The sequence below is a fragment of the Lytechinus variegatus genome, chromosome 6 (assembly GCF_018143015.1).
Source record: "Lytechinus variegatus isolate NC3 chromosome 6, Lvar_3.0, whole genome shotgun sequence".
Lineage (NCBI taxonomy): Eukaryota > Metazoa > Echinodermata > Echinoidea > Temnopleuroida > Toxopneustidae > Lytechinus > Lytechinus variegatus.
The window spans coordinates 1266832-1284142 of NC_054745.1; the positions used below are offsets into that span (position 1 = coordinate 1266832).

Sequence of the window (17311 nt, forward strand, 5' to 3'; positions counted from 1 at the left end):
TGGGAGGCATTCAAAAACAAATTTATTTCAGACGCAGCCGCATACCGATGGACGCCCGAAGAGAAAAAAATGCACTTGGATGGTCGCTTCAGGGCGAAGCCTCTGATTACTTCGCTGCCATTTCAAGGCAAGGTCACAAAGAATACGCGTACCTAATGTATCTTATGCAAGAGCGGTACCAAAGAAATGCGTTACCCGAAGAGGAACTTGCTGAGTTTCATACCGCTCAGCAAGAACAGGATGAAGCTTTAGCTGATTGGGCAGGACGACTTCGCGTATTAGCATACCGTGCTTTTGAAGGACTGGGTAATATTACGAATCCAAGGGTTCAATCTCAGCTCGTGCTTCAGTTTTGTAAGGGTTGCGTAAACAAACAAGCAGGTTACTCTGCTCTTATGTCCCATCCCGTCACCCTTGAGGATGCGATTCAAGGAGTAAAATGGGCAGAGAATTCCCGCAAAGTCGTGTATGGACGAAGTCAAGATCGGAGTAATTTCAGATCGGATATTAGGGTAGGTCGTCCGCGAACCGTACAGTCCGTGACCTGTTCGGAATATAATTCCGAGGACGAGGAGACTGAGTCTTCTTATGTTTCGCGCGTGTTCAACAGACTTCTACAGGTAATCGACCCTGGACGAATGATGGACGCGATAACACAATCAAGAGTGTTCTTGAAACCATACGGACAGGATTCGAGGGGATGCGGTCAAGTCTTGAAGGACTGCGAGAGGATATGAAGGGGATGAAAGTTAGCATGAATGGTCTTCGGGATGATTTGAAAACCGAAATGACAGAACTAAAACAGAGCGTTAAATCACTCAAACCCCGTCCGCGATCTCCATCTCCGAATACATGTTTCCATTGTGGGCAGACTGGTCATATTAAGCGTGAGTGTCCCAGTTTGCAAAAGGTGTCCTTCCTACTTCACGATACGGAAAACATGGAGGGATCGGGGAGCGAGGCCGATCCCCGGTCCGAATGGAGCAAGGCCAAGAACCTATAGATCAGGGAACAACAATTGAGTCTGGCCTTCAAATTGAGTCAGATATTGAATCACGTAATCTGCCGGACATTACGGAACAAGCAGAATCTACTTGTTTTGACCCACTGGAATTAGACACTACTTCCGTAGCTGATGTGTTTTTAGAAGCATCGTCTGCATTTGAGGTACCCAAAGTGGTAACTGTGAATAAAGTATCTAGTACTTCAATGTTATACATTCCGGTTCGTCTAGGAGAGTTGGAAGTGAAGGCAGTAGTGGACACTGCTGCGGAAGTGTCGATCATCTCTGATAAGGTTTATTCCATAATGAAACCTCAACCTCCGATCGTTGAAAATATCATCCTCCAAACAGCGGACAGAAATGTGAAAATGAAAGCTATGGTAGTGGGACAAATCCCCATTAGCCTTGGATCAGTTCAGTTTGAGGAAGGATTACATGTAGCCCCCATTGGAGACGACATGCTTCTCGGTTTAGATCTTATCACCAAGTATGGTATGGACATTTCAGTGCGGGACTCTAAACTCACCATTGGACTACATGAGATCCCGTTGCACTTTGGGAGAAAACCCCAGAACGCGACTCCTCATCACGTCAAACACGTCACAGTGTACAGCGCCACAGTCATTCCCCCGAATTGTGTCAAGCGGGTGAACTGCAATGTGGAAGGGGACATGGAGAGTACCTTCATGTTCCAACCAACTCACCCGTCTCCTATATGGTCACCGCGGATTGTTTTTGACCGGGGTAAGGATCTTTCCATATATGTAGTTAACCTGACAGATTCCTACCACCGGTTGCCAGCTGGTTTGCCCTTCGGAACGGCAGAAGAAGTGACCCTCGAGGAACCCAATATTGTAGAAGGACAGGACTTTGAAGAAACAGATATTTCCGTAAAGCAAACTTCGGTTATGGACTCGCCTAGTATTGTCCCATCTCATTTGACTGACCTGAGAGACAGGTCGAGTGAATCTCTCTCTGCAGAGCAGATTTTTGATTTAGATAATCTTTTATCCGAATATCAGAACGTCTTTGCTAGGGATGATTTCGATTTGGGAAATTTCAGAGCAGTTACTCACAAGATAGACACTGGAACGGCAAATCCCATCAAGCAGAAAATGAGGCGGACACCGATCAATTTCGCCCAAGAAGAGAAGGCGCATCTAGATAAGATGTTGAAGGCAGGAGTCATCAAACCATCAATTTCTGAATGGGCGTCACCCCCAGTTCTGATCAGGAAGCGTGACGGATCAGTGCGTTGGTGCATAGACTATCGTGCCTTGAATAATGTGACTAGGAAGGATGTATATCCATTGCCTAGGATTGAAGAATGCTTGGACACATTAGCCGGAAACATATGGTTTTCGAAATTGGATGCGAACGCTGCCTATTGGCAGATACATGTCGATCAACCAGGAAAAGACAGCCTTTATTACCAAATATGGACTGTTTGAATTCGAGCGAATGGGATTCGGACTATGTAATGCCCCCGCGACGTTTTCAAGGGCAATGAATCTCATTTTGCGCGGGCTGACTTGGGAGATCGCTCTCGCATTCTTAGACGACGTCCTGGTCCTTGGAAAGAGCTTTGAAGAACACTTAAAAAATCTTCGGATAGTGCTGAACCGATTTCAACAGTTTGAACTGAAATTGAAGCCAAAGAAGTGTTCTTTATTCCAAACAAAGGTCGAGTTTCTCGGAAGAGACGTCGATAAAACTGGAATTCATCTCAGAGCGGAACATGTCCAGGCCGTTCAATCATGGCCGGTGCCAAAGAACACCCGTGAAGTTGAGCGTTTTTTGGGACTCGTAAACTACCACAGGGTTTTCTTGAAAGACTACGCAAAGGTAGCTGCCCCCTTATACGCACTAACAGGAAAACAAGCATTCAAGTGGGACGAAGCGCACCAGTGTGCTTTCGAATCAATCAAGCACATGCTTAGTACAGCTCCGGTACTTACTCTCCCGAACTCCACTGATGGATTTGTGCTAGACACGGATGCCTCCGATATTGCCCTTGGAGCAGAACTTATACAAATCCAAAATGGTGAGGAAAAAGTGATAGCGTATGGAAGTTGTGTACTTGCCAAGGAACAACGAAGATACTGTGTGACAAGAAAGGAGTTACTAGCGGTTGTTTTGTTTACACGATTCTATCGCCACTATCTACTAGGAAAACCCTTTCTTGTCCGAACGGACCATAGCAGCTTACGATGGCTATTGAACTTCAAGAGACCAGAGGGTCAGATCGCGCGTTGGATCGAAGAATTAAGCCAATATGACTTTCACATTGAGCATCGAAAAGGGAACAAACATGTTAATGCAGATGCGTTATCCAGAATCCCTCAACCTCCCTCCACCTGTAGCTGTTATCAACTAGGTAGTAAGCTGAAGGACCTGCCGTGTGGCGGATGTCATCATTGTGAGCGTGCGCACAAGCGGTGGGCGTACTTCGTTGAGGAAGTGGACGACGCAGTGCCGTTAACCAAACGCTCCCAAGTCTGCGAAGTAAGTATGACGGTACCATGTACAAGTGAGTCTCCGCTCAGCATTTCTCCTCAGGCTAAGGAAATCGGTGAGCTACGAGAAATTCCAAGTGATTCTCCGCCCAGCATTTCTCCCCAGGCTAAGGAAATCAGCGAGCTACGAGAACTCACAATTTTACGGTGTAGCATTCCCACCGTGAGCGCCATTTCACTTTCAGACATCAGCGATGAAAACTTCAGGGAAGCGCAAGAGAAAGAGACCTATTTCGGACCCATACGTGCCTGGCTTGAGTCTCAAACGGTTCCGTCCCAAGCGGAAATCATGCTTTGGGGTGCGGAGCAAAAGTTCTTATGGGTCAATCGGGATCTTCTCATTCTTAAAGATGGTCTACTGTATTGGAAGAAGGATGAACAGCTCTTTGTTGTTGTGCCCCGTGCGCTAAGAGAACAGATTATGCAAGTTAATCATGATCTCCCTTCTTCAGCACATCCTGGTTGTGATCGAACCTTTGCGAAGATACGCCAGAAGTATTTCTGGTATCACATGAAAGACAACATACAGTCGTATGTCATGGCCTGCCCTCTTTGTAATAGGAACAAGAAGCCGGATCGTCATCAGCGTTTTCCCCTTACCCGGTATCATGCCGGTGTTCCAATGGAAACGGTACACCTAGATTTTCTTGGCCCCTTGCCTAAAACTACTAATGGGAATGAGTATATCTTGATGATCGTCGATCAGTTTACTAAATGGACAGAAGTCATTCCCCTACCCTCCCAGACCGCTGAAGTGACAGCGCGGGCAGTAGTAAATGAATTTTTCAGCAGGTTCGGTTATCCTCTTCAAATCCAGACCGATCAAGGCCGAAATTTTGAAAGTGCCCTCTTTCATCAGCTATGTCAGTTGTTGCATATTCAAAAGACACGTACCACTGCATACGGACCTTCTGCCAATGGGCAGGTTGAACGTTATAATCGTACATTGATGGCAGCAGTTCGCTGTTACGTCGACAAGACCCAGACGCAGTGGGATAAGTATCTTCCTCAGATCGCCGGAGCTATTAGAGCAACCGTTAACCGCAGCACAGGATTCACACCTAATAGACTCATGCTGGGACGTGAAGTGAATCAGCCCACTGATTTAGTATTTCCTCTTCCCTCCAGCCAGGAACGTAAACTCCCCAGCGAGTTTTGTAAGGAGCTAGGTGATGCAATTCAAACTGCTCATGACACTGCACGGAAAAACCTTCATGCCACCCAGCGAACAATGAAGCGTGATTATGATGTGCGTATGAAGACAAGTGACTACAAAGAAGATGATTGGGTTTATTTTCTGAACCTTGCCACCCCCAAAGGAAAGTCTAAGAAGTTGTGTCCCCCCTGGACGGGACCGGCCCAAATCACGAAATGTCTGTCCCCATATCTGTTTCGGATTCGATACAGGAACTCATTCTTTGTAGTTAATCATGATCGAATAAAGAAATGTAATGATCGTACACTCCCCACCACTCCAGGGTCACAATTGAATGCTGATGTTTATTGCATCTGCAGGAAGCCAGATGATGGAAAATTGATGATACAATGTGATCGCTGTGGAGATTGGTTCCAAGGAGCATGTGTAAATATCTCACCTGCGGATGCCATAGCCATCCGAACGTGTGTCCCCTGTGCCATGCGCCTAGGGGAACCCCTCGTTACTAAAAGATGAAATGTCAAGAGTGTAAATAATTTATACCATGTTATGTTGTGTGCACTTCTTTATTTATACAGAAATAAGTAGCATGGAGAAGGTAACTCCTTTTGTGATGTAAGCTGAACAAGACAGGCTTCAATCACAGTTTCGTTTCAATTGGAATTCAGTTGAGGTAACAATTCTTATTTAGGGCTAAAACTAAGCCTAAGCATGCTATAAATTCTAACATGCTTATATATAGTTGTTAATCATTTAGATCTCCCAAACTTGTTAGTGGGATTTTGGGGATCAAGAGAAAGATCATTTTAGTCTAAATATGAACAGTTCAAAATATTCAGTATAAATCATTCTATTTGATCATAATTTGTGTCTTAACAAAACATAGGTTTTACGTTTTTTGCAGAACATGTACATGTTTGTGTGATTAACTTTCATCATAACTTCACCTTAATAAACAGTTTATTGCTAATATAAGACAGCCTGGTTATATGTGCTGATCATTTATATGGTATGTGTGATAACTGTTCTAACCGTTTCATCTTCTTTTTACATACAGCATACAAGAGTTGGAAATGATAAGTGACCTAAATTTTGATGTCAACTTCAAAAATATATTCACTGTTCACAGGAACCACAGTATTGTAAGGCATGGTATTATTTATAGTATTACTTTTAATTCCGTTGATTTCAAAGCTCCTCACACATTCTATTACGCATGTGATTTAGAGAATGATGTGAAAAAACAAACTGAATTGGTATACGGTAGTTAAATAGTAATGTAGAATAAAGTAACAACTGATTTTTAGTGTTGATAAGTAGTCAGCAATCACTTGCAACTGTGATTGATTAGTTATTGATTATTAAATATGTATCTGTGCACAAGTCTCCCACGAGTTCTCCTACATGTATATGACTAATTTGTGAGCGGACCTTCGCTTCCTTTTTCAATACCTGGAGAAACTCATTTTTCTGGTGAGCGGATCTTCACTTTTCAATACCGGGAGAAATGTAGTACGCACGTCTGTGCAACTCATAAGCTATAGGCCTATTGTGAGCAAGTAGCAGAGTGCGATCGGAAAGAGCGCCAGCTACGGCAGAGGACCGTCCAGAGCAGTTTTTTTTCTCATGGCTTCGACTCGTTACGACGTACCTCTGGAATCGTTGGAAATCCTAAATCCTGTCGAGTTATCCGGGCGTTTTGGATCAATTTTTGGACAGCGTGAGTTTGAGTGATCGCCACCTGGCCAACCTTGGGCACGTTTGGGGTTTTTCGAGCTACGGGGAGAGATTTATTTTCATCCTACTTTTTCGTTTGGACATTCATATTTCGCGGTGCATATAATACATGGGCCCATGACTTCGGACATTGACTCTCTCACATACCGGTTCACTAACCGCCATACTTCATCTCTCGCGTACGTCCATATCCGCGGAGCGAGCCTCTACGCGGTCGGTTGGCCGCTGCAACGCTTCCACCGTACCCTGGCCTGGATTGACTGCGGAGCTGAGCCCTTTAGAGCAAGTCGGGACTCAACAGCTCAGTCAGATCAGCTAGTGGACTTGCTCGAAGCCGTCTCAGCACAAGAACCAGGTGAGACTAGTCATCTGAGAGCTTAGGTCCTCCCACTTCATCAGTTTATGCTCACACAGATTCTTTTTGTATTCAAATCCTTTTGTACACAGATTCTTTTTGTATTATTTCAGTCATGTCAGTGCAACGTCGTAGCGTAGGATTGTTATGATACCTTTTCTTACTGTAAAATATTATTTATCGTAGACTTTGCCCAACTGCGGTCTACGTATACAACAATGGGAATTCAACAGATATCCCCAATTCGGCCAAAGTTCATTGACCCTAAATGACCTTTGACCTTGGTCATGTGACGTGAAACTCGTGCAGGATGTTCAGTGATACTTGATTAACCTTATGTCCAAGTTTCATGAACTAGGTCCATATATTTTCTAAGTTATGATGACATTTCAAAAACTTAACCTCAGGTTAAGATTTCGATGTTGATTCCTCCAACATGGTCTAAGTTCATTGACCCTAAATGACCTTTGACCTTGGTCATGTGACATGAAACTCTAATGGGATGTTCAGTAATACTTGATTAACCTTATGGCCAAGTTTTATTAACTAGGTCCATATACTTTCTAAGTTATGACGTCATTTCAAAAACTTAACCTCAGGTTAAGATTTGATGCTGACGCCGCCGCCGCCGTCGGAAAAGCGGCGCCTATAGTCTCACTCTGCTTCGCAGGTGAGACAAAAACTGTCCCTCTATACACGGACAATCTCAGTTTCTCAAGACATGATTTGTCCTGGTTTATGAGGATATCCTTTTTTTCTGGAACAATCCCAATTTTTGGAGCAGCGCTTCTATCAGTGTTACTTAGTAACGTTACTCCTGAGAAATACGATTTTGAGAAAAATTGGTCATGTGGGATTGTGGCCGTTGACCCTCACTGCCTCGTGGGAAGACCCCCTAAGGCTACATACAAGCCTTGAAATAAGCACCTGTGAGCCGGGGGCAACTTTTTTTTTAAATTGCCCCCAGCTCACGGGCTTTTTACAGGAACCGGGGGCAATTTTCTGGAACCAGGGGCAATTTAAAAATATATATATATAACGGTGAACCACACCGCAAATTTGTTTATAGTAAGCGCAGCTCCTGCAATTTTTTAATTAGTAAATGAATAGCATATGCTAAGTATTAGGCTTATTCAAACATTTAAGAAATCAGATTTAAATGTTTAAGTGTTTTGACACCCTCACTCCACATCCCCTTTACAACCACACACACATGGGCTTATTTATTTTTCGTCTTTAATGAACCATGATCAATGAACCCCCCAAAAAAAAAATCTAAATAAATTAATAAAATAAAAATAAAAAGAGAGAGAGATGGAGAAAGAGAGAATTCAGATCAAATAATAAATTTACAAAAAACAATAATTTTTAAGGCTTTTTTTATGGTTTGAATCATGGGAGTGGGTGAGTGTTTGTGTGTGATTGTGGCTGTGAGGTGCACTTGGATTGCATATACGAAATCAATAAATAACTCAGTCTATTCAAATTCCAGCACATAGCCACAGGCTATGTACATGTACATGTATTGTAGGTTCACGTACCTTAAGTTTTTCACAAGTTATTTGAAAACGCAGATCTCCACAGAAAATGCCTTTCATTCTGGGAGAGTCTGAATTCGGTGAAAATGTATTCATTAATAACTTAAATATTCATCACAATGAAGAAATCATAAAGTTTTTTTACAGTTTTCAAAAATTAACATGAAATCTAAACTCTATCTCAAACGGAAAATCACCATCACTTAGGCCATTACTGATAGAATTCTCACCCAGAGCTCTGGCAGACATATGAGCTCAAAACTGGCTTGCTAACACCACACTCAAGTGCACGCGGCATCCTCCTTATTTTTTTTTAGATGGAGCCTTGTTAGATTATTTATTGTCTGATATTTACCCCTCTCCAGGAAAGAAATTAAAAAGCTACAATTCACAACTATAAGCTAAGTTATTTTGGATTATTAAGGCTCCGTTTTGACAAGCACGGTCGGCGACTGTGAGGATAAAAGACTTGCACATCGTATGTGCTGTGAACAGGGATTTATCTCCTGTGCAATTCGAATTACTATATCACAGAATTGTGATATCCCGACTGGAAATGTGTGCATTAGAAATTGCACATGGTGAAGTATGGAAAAACCGCTACCGGAAGAACGCGCGCATATGTATTACAGGAAAAAAAGACGGACGTAGCTCACTTTTTATGGTACAGAAAAAAAGACGCACTTGGCAATTTCAAACTGTGTTTATCGTAAATTGAAAGTTATTTGATTTTGGCTTTACAGATATTTAAATTACATGTATGATATGGCTTCACTGCTCACTCACGGCGGGCGCAATTACCTGGAAAATATTTGCGCCCGGTCGTCAAAATTTTGATGATTTTGGGGCTTCATGGGCGCAATTGATGGCGTTATGAGCGCGAATTTGCGCTCAGCGCCCACTTATTTCAAGGCTTGGCGCTAATGCAGTTTCGCACCGGCCGATTACCAGCACACCTAATCACCAATAGTACTTGTAAGTACCAAATGTCATGACAAGTCTCTCAGTCACATTTCGATGTCAATATATCCACCACTTTTCAAAATATTGTGATCGGGAATGGCTGTATTTTGTCTTCGATCTCAACGTCGTTGATCGACATCGCTTCGCGGATCGCTTGGATTCACTGTGCACCGTAATGTTGATATGAACTGAAGTTAGCAAACAAATCATGCAAACAGATTCGCATGCGGCATGCTGGCAGTTTGTTCGCCACATTTTCGCATGATTGGTTGCTAACTTCAGTTCATATCAACATTACGGTGCACGGTGAATCCAAGCGATCTGCGAAGTGATGTCTACGCCGTGTCGATCAACGACGTTGAGATCGAAGCCAAAATACAATCATTCCCGATCACGATATTTTGAAAAGTGGTGGATATATTGACATCAAAATGTGACTGACAGACTTGTCATGACATTTGGGAACAAATATTGGTGATGAGGTATGCTGGTAACCGGCCGGTGCGAAACTGCATTAGCGCCCAAGGCTTGGCTACAAAACAAAGGTTGGCAATTACTACATAGCAATTAATGGAAAAAAGAACATGTCGATCATCTCACCTGCTTCATGACCTGCAGCTGCAGTATATCTGATCATTCTTCCCAGGGCCAGGCCCAGTCGTAGGCCAACATCAACCTGACGTGATTCGTGATGAACTTGGCGAAAGATGTCCAATTCAGAACTCGATTAGATCCAGTCATGCCAGTAGATCTTGTTGTTTAAGTTAACGACTGATTCTGATCACTTGATCAACATCTCAGCATTTGGATGTCTCCATGATGATGATAACAATGACCACCAGTGAACTGTCAGAGTTTGGAATAGATTAGAAAGAAGAGTTTGTAGAGTACGCGGCCAATTACCAAAATGGCGAAGAGCGATCAGCGCTGCGTCACGGGGAATCCCCGAAAAAAAAACTGTTTCCTAATCGCCATACAGATGGCGCTATTTAAAATCTATGGAAGATCAAATCCCATTTTTTCGGGCATGTTATAAGTTAGTTAACTTTTTTTATCGGGGGGAGGGGGGCACTTGACTTCCATTCACCAGTGGATACCATGCATGCACATTTGGTTTCAAAAAGCACCCCTAAACATATATTTTCCATGTTCTGAAAATGCACCCCTTAACAAGTATTGGCGTGTGAAACCCTACCCCTATAACAAGTATTAAAAAAAATAATAAAAACAAACGGTACCCTTGACAAGCATTCCTTTACGGGTATGGTCTGGGCTGAAAATTTCACCAAAATCACAAAACAAACAACAAAATTATTGAATTTTAGATTTTATCAATATTTTTGTGAAAACATTTATATGCACACCGCCATGAATATTCATGAAGATGGATGATGATGTCATATCCCCACTGTCTTATTTTATTACATGGAATCTAATTTATTTTTTCATACATGAAGAGTTTTAGTTGCAAAAGGGGTTAGGTCCACTTTGGACCATTCCGAGAATGCAATATTGACGTACAATGATGCACTGCCCTATCATTTGAACATGGAACTAGGTATAAAGAAATATACCTGTCTTCAATTTTTTCCTATATTTTTTTTTCAAATTATCATTGTGGACCTAGCCCCTTTTGCAAGCAAACTGAAATGAATCCAATCTCTTTTAATTAAAAAAGTGATTTTTCTTTGCCACTTTCATTCTCGTTTTTGTTTGAATTTCAAACTTTTTTTTTTGGTATCATCAGAGCGACTAAAAATTTAGAGGTTTAGAGACAGAAAGCAATAAAATTTATGGAAAATGGACCTAACCCCATTTTGAAAAATGAGTTAAGAGTTTGGTTGCAAAAGGGATTAGGTCCATTCTATGAAAAGCATTTTTTTTAGTTCTCCCATATTGCAATATTCATATGCGAAAACTGAATTTTCATTATACCCTACCATGAGAACATAAAATTTAGTATAAAAGAAATCTACCTGTCTTAATATTTTTTAAGTATTCTTTAAAAAGAAATCTGTGTCGACCTAACCCCTTTTGAAAAAAGTGATCTCTCTTTGCCATTTTAGTTCACTTTTTAATGGGAATTTCAACTTTTCTTTGGTATCATCCTATAGAGATACTAAAAATCTATATAGTTCAGACATAATCCAATTTGATGAAAACTAGACCTAACTTCTTTTGCAAGTGAGCTCTTCACATGTGTAAATGATGTGTCTCAATTATGATCAAATAAGTTGTGGATATTAATAACTAATGCACTTAATCAGTTGTCAATTCAATTGTTTTAGTTCTTGCCATAAACAAATAAATAAACCTAATTTCATATAATAAAGTACAAAAGAACAAGTGGGAATATGACATCATCAGCCCACCTAATGAATATTCATGAAGACATGCCCAAAACTGTTTCACCGGACTAATGGAAATCTTTAAAATTCAATAACTTTGTTATTTGTCATCCGATTTTGATCAAGTTTTCATCACTTTGCTTTGTGAATTTTACTCTATTTATTGAGATATATTTCCAGCCAAGACCATCCCTTTAATTTGACACCCTTAACAAGTACAATATTTTAATTGTTCTGTCATGGACGTCGGCAATTGGCTTTACCTTTTAATTACATATCAGTACCGCCCTTTAAACATACCTCGCTCAAATCGGACCCCATGTACTTATACAGTTTTACTTAAAAAACATCCTGTATACCATTTCAGTGAGTGTATTTATACCCTCGGAAATTGGACCGTAAACACGTAGCTTTGCTTGTAAAAATGTATACCATTTTTCCAGTATTTTAGTGTTTTTACACCCTTATTACGTTATGTACGTAACGTGCCCAATCTTGAAAAAAATCCCTTTTTACGTGTTTTTTGGTCGCGCATGATATCGACTCGTCCTTTTTAAGTGCCCCCCCCCCCCCTCTGGGCTTTTTATTGATGATTCTTATAACCATCTTGCGAATTGCGATGTGTAACACAGTTTAATAAGAGTTAAAGCTCGTGGATAGTTTTGGTGAAGGATCATAAAATCCAGTTGTATGGGTCGTGGCTATTGAATAACAAGAACTGATCATAATGCAATATTAGAGTGGTAAAATGTCTACTTGAAAATGTCTAAATTTTAAATAAACTCAGAAAATGAAGTCATTATCCTCGGCTGAACTTCACCGACATCTTACTCAATCTACCTATTCGCAATGTTCAAAAAGATCACTTTTCACAGCACCCACTTTCGTCCATGACTGAGCATTTGTTTTTCACGTGACCGATATCTACTTTACTGGAAAACAAAATTCTTCCGCGCATCGTCTGCTATCGCTAGGCTACACGGAGTGCATGCAATGCTTTACAAAGTTTAGTATCCAAATTTCACCGCGAGTGAGCGTGGGAGCATGGCCGGGGAAACCCCCAGCAGCTGCTGTCGTAAAGTTGGTTTGTATTGAGCCAGAGGAATTGGAGGGATATCTGTTGTAGACTTACCTTCGCTATGCTAATGCCATCACTCAGACTTATATATATGTATATGTATTTATATATATATAGTGTACCTTGATATCCATAAAATAGTATTGTTGAAGTTCCTGAGAATATTTTGTAGAGATTATAAGACGACTACAATTTCTGCAATAGTTGGTCGAACAACCAAAACACAGGACACCGGATGCGATGCACAAATCGCAGCATCGCCTGACGATGTGTACGGCGGGCCGGCCGCTGACATTCACATCACACTCATTCACGCGAACACTTCTGACCGCATGTAAAACGTGCCGCAGAAATCTGCATTCTCTTTCTTACACATGTGACACACAGCCGCCTCTCGACCAAATTACTTTTTCTAGACTCTGTAAGCAGCTCTGCCATCACACATTTTTCTTCAAAGAAAAATTTACATGAACGGCGTCGGCATGTGATTGTAATCGCAATAAAATTCAACAAATTTCTCCTTTCTATTATCTTATTGCTGACAGTTCCCCCTAAATTTGAGGTGGGGGAGGGGACGGTGCTCCCTAAAATTTTTGTTGATAACCTTTTTTTTTGCTTGTCAATTTTCTTTCCTGCGTCCCTCCTAAATTCACGTGGACCCCCCTGAAACGTTTTGTGTCCCCCCTAAAATTTAGGTTGATGACCTTTTTTTTTTGCTTGTTAAATTTTTTTGGTGATCCACTCCTAAAACTTAGGTTGACAACCATTTTTTTTGGGGGGGGGCTGTCAAATTTTTTACCTGTGCCCATCCCAAAATTTCAGCTGGACCTCTTCTAAATTGTTTGGCTTCCGCCGCCAAGGTGTTGCCCCCTCCTCTGTATTTCCATCTAAATATGTAAAGCATTTTCAAGAAACAACATTTCAACTAATGTAAAGAAAAAATGCACATTTTCGAAATGGCAATTATTGGGTCCTTGATCCGTAAACAACAAGAGACATCCGATTATCTTATAAAGTGCTTTGGAGATTTCGCCTGTATCTTTTGCTGATAAATCTATATGATCTTGGCTCAGGGCCGGCGCTAAGACTGAAACGTAATATTTTCACCTGCAGCCTACCCCCCCCCCCCCCCGACCAGCAAATCGATACTTTTCTTTTGGAAGGGGGGTGCAAAGTTCCAATGCATATCTAACTGTATGTATCACAATCCTGATCGCAAAGAATTCCATTACGAAAATATGTAAAGGTCACGATGGAGAAATAGGCTTTATGTATTACATATACTACATCTCTTCTATTTTAGCATCTGACGTGGCGTACCTAAGATTTTCCAAGGAGGGGGGGGGGGGGCAATTTGACAAGTAAAAAAAAAAACGTCTTCAACTAATATTAAAGGATTTCGTACAAGAAGAAAATTTGACAAGCAAAAAAAAGAAAAAAAAAAGGTCTTCAATTTCAAAGGCACGGGCCACATGTGGCTCATCACGGATCAGTTGTGACTCGTCGGGGGGGGGGGGGGGACATGGGTTGTGACTCGTCAGGGGTTGGGCAGTCTGTCCCTCTGTAGGTACGCTAATGTCCGCTAATGTCTCCAAGGTCTCCCCCCCCCAAAAAAAAAAATAATAATAATAACATTACACTCGAAATTACCAGGAACTGATCGCTTCTATCACCGACATGCTGTATAAATAGCACTGACCAAGTTCCCCCATCTATCTCTTACCCCCTTTTTTTCTCTCTTTTTTGGGGGACATGATATTGTGGTACTAAATCAGGTGCACAATACGTTCGGCATGGCTGGGGGGGGCACGATATAAAACAAGTCGGAGTCAGTTGATATTGATCGCGCTTCTTGCGCTAAATAGCCATATAAAATGACCTGAACATGGAAATGGAAATTTATTTGACGACCGTTTATACAAGCTATAGGAATTCACGAAGAGCTAGCGTATCGCTGCTAGCACGAAGCGCGAGCTGATATTGTTTGTATTCCCCGGTTGTATTCAAACCTGACAATAGTACATTGGAGGAGGCCTACATACTAGCTTGTTTTGCAATCATGCCGTGGAATCTATATAATTAACAATTATAATAAGTAAACAATGCGAGAGCGAAGCGCGAGCTGTGTTTTTTTAATAACCATGATAACTATTTATATTGACCCCCAAATCGAACGTTTGACATGTAGGTTTGTGATGAAAAGGATATAAAATCCAAGTACAAGTGCGAGCTCTAAGCGCGAGCTTGTTTTTTTTTTCAGACTGGGGTGGCGGAATTACCGGGAGAGTGGAGCACTTGCCACCCTTTCCACTAAAAAAAAAACATATATTTTTTTCAAATTGAAATGTGCCTTACAAAATTAATGCCCCGTTTGAAGTAAAACAAAATACATTTTAGGCTAGAAAATGACAAATTCTGGGCTAGCGCTTCGTGCTCGCACCGATTTTTGTTCGTGCAAGAATCATCCTGTTCATGGTTATACATTTCGTGATAATTATTGATATTCTGATGTGAAACTGGATAATTTAAGTGCAAGCTATCGCGCATGTTTAAGATTTAGACCTAGAATTTGAACATTCTGAATACATTTGTTTAATGGAACATTATGGAATACAAGTATACAATATGAACTTGGCAAATCAAAGAATGTGACCACGCAGTGTTAGCTTACAATGCTGATATGTATAGACCATAAAATTGATATTTTACAGAGCACTTAAATTTGTAAATAAAAAAAAAATGAAAGCTCGTTGTCCGAGCTAAAATATGTTTTGTATATTGACTTCAAAACTTGCTCCATATCAGCCTATTGAGCAAGATATTAATCTATTCGAATAGGCAATTCTTGCGCCAAGCGCAAGCAAAACTTTTATATGGTAACATGAAAGATTTGCAAGTCTTCCCCTCACATTATTACATTCACTCGTCTTCCTCCTCTTATTTTCCTCTTCTGTCTTTCTTCTTTTTCTTTTTCTTTCTCCCTTTTTTTTGCTCTGTCAATTTTTTTTCAGGGGGTAGCTACTCCACTTCGGGTCAGCGGTCACTTCGCCCCTGGATTCGCCAATGCCCAATTTTGAATGATCCTGCATGTCTTCATTATAGAGCATTTTCAGTTTATTTAATCCCATTCAATATCAAATCTATCAATAATTGTCAATATACATGAACCTCTATGAAGGGGCTAGTTTTTGCTTGTATTTCCGCTCAGAGTTTTAGAAAGATGCAAATTGGTCGCATCCCCTGCCATTATTTTGGACAGCGTAGGTGAACCCCTTTTCTTATCAATCATGGCAATGATTCTGGTGAAGTTACCAAAGAACGATCGGTCAGAATAATTTATGTAATTAATGTTCAGTGATATCGAAGTTGAATGGCCATTTTCAAATTAATGAGCTTGCCTAACAGTTAGGCAAGCTCGTTAATTCAAAATGGCCATTCGTATAGGTTTTTTAGCTTATAGAATAGGAAGGAGAAAACAATATCATTTTGGATATTGAAACAAGGGGTAGAAATAAGTTTTTTACAAAAGAGGGGATGCAGGTGGCAATTTTCGTAGATTTAGCTATATCGTGCAGGACTCTCTGGAGAAGCATGTATACTCAAGAAACTAGCCTTGGTAAAAAAAAACCCGGGAATAGATAGATAAACAAATAAATAAATAAATGAATGAAAAAAATAAATGTAAGCCTATGTCTTCTATGAGCAACTGTAAAAATATACGGGGTGCGTCTCTGCCTGGATCCGCCAAAGATGATATGCCATATGAGTATCGATCGGGGGGATGGAGATGGGGATATAGTACCCCAAAAGAATTCAGGTGGGGATGGCTTGTAAAATCGCACCCCCCCCCCCTTATATTGAGGGCATCGAATAAACAGTATATCTCCAGAAAAAAATCGATCTTATAAAAATACATGAAATCAATAAAAATGTCAACACAGAAATACACAAAAGAAAGAAAAACAAAATTTGTTTTCCAATGCAGTTATACTTTTTTTTGAAGTTGACAAGTCTGTTTTGAAACAGTTACACATTTATCTGTAACGATAAGTGAACTTGCCGTTATCTTAGGGTAATTTCATGAGCCATGAATAAATGCAAATGTTTAGGCCCTCTCTCCATTCGATGGTGCAAAAGTAAAATTGTATTAACAACAAAAGCATTTTATATATGTTATCTGAATTCATAGGCGAATCTATAGGGGGTGAGGGGAACGATTCCCCCGCTCCTATTTGCGGAGCAAAAGATGAAAACGGGGAAAAGTTAAAGAGAGGAGAAAAGAAAAGGAAAATAAAAGAAGGAAGACGAGTGAATAGATAAGACGATGGGAAGACTTAGCAAAAAAAAATCGTTCATGCCACTATTTTCGATCGCGCGAAGCGCTCGTATTGCTTGTTCGATGACCCATATCTTGCTCAATAGGATGATATAGAACTAAAAATATCAAGTATTGAAGTCAATATACAGAACATATCTCAGCTCGGACATCGAGCTTGAGCTTTCAATATTGCTATATAGTGCTTGAAATAGTGCTTAAATTACCCCTTGTTCAGACCGGAAGAAGAACAAATATTTTCAGCTCACGTTTCGCACTAATGATTGAGATGGGTTAAATAT

At 40.7% G+C, this 17311-nt stretch overlaps 2 protein-coding genes across 2 annotated transcripts in view; one reads left to right on the forward strand and one right to left on the reverse strand.

The window, feature by feature from the left end:
* Positions 1-10214, reverse strand: part of LOC121416789 — a 50480-nt gene extending 40266 nt beyond the window's left edge. Inside the window, exon 1 of the mRNA XM_041610270.1 lies at positions 9869-10214. The gene's annotated coding sequence lies outside the window, so the exon portion shown is untranslated. The remainder of the gene's footprint in view (positions 1-9868) is intronic.
* LOC121416727 lies at positions 2465-5057 on the forward strand. The gene is made up of 2 exons (XM_041610186.1): positions 2465-4772; positions 5035-5057. Exons 1-2 carry the CDS (start codon positions 2465-2467, stop codon positions 5055-5057), a joined length of 2331 nt encoding a protein of 776 aa, XP_041466120.1.
* Positions 10215-17311: the final 7097 nt, after the last annotated feature.

Excerpts from the sequence above, each read along its gene's own strand:
- LOC121416727 (XM_041610186.1), top strand. The coding sequence starts at position 2,465 with ATGGGATTCGGACTATGTAATGCCCCCGCGACGTTTTCAAGGGCAATG. Across the intron at positions 4,773-5,034 it reads GAAGCGTGATTATGATGTGC|GAAGCCAGATGATGGAAAAT; the intron begins GTATGAAGACAA and ends TTGCATCTGCAG.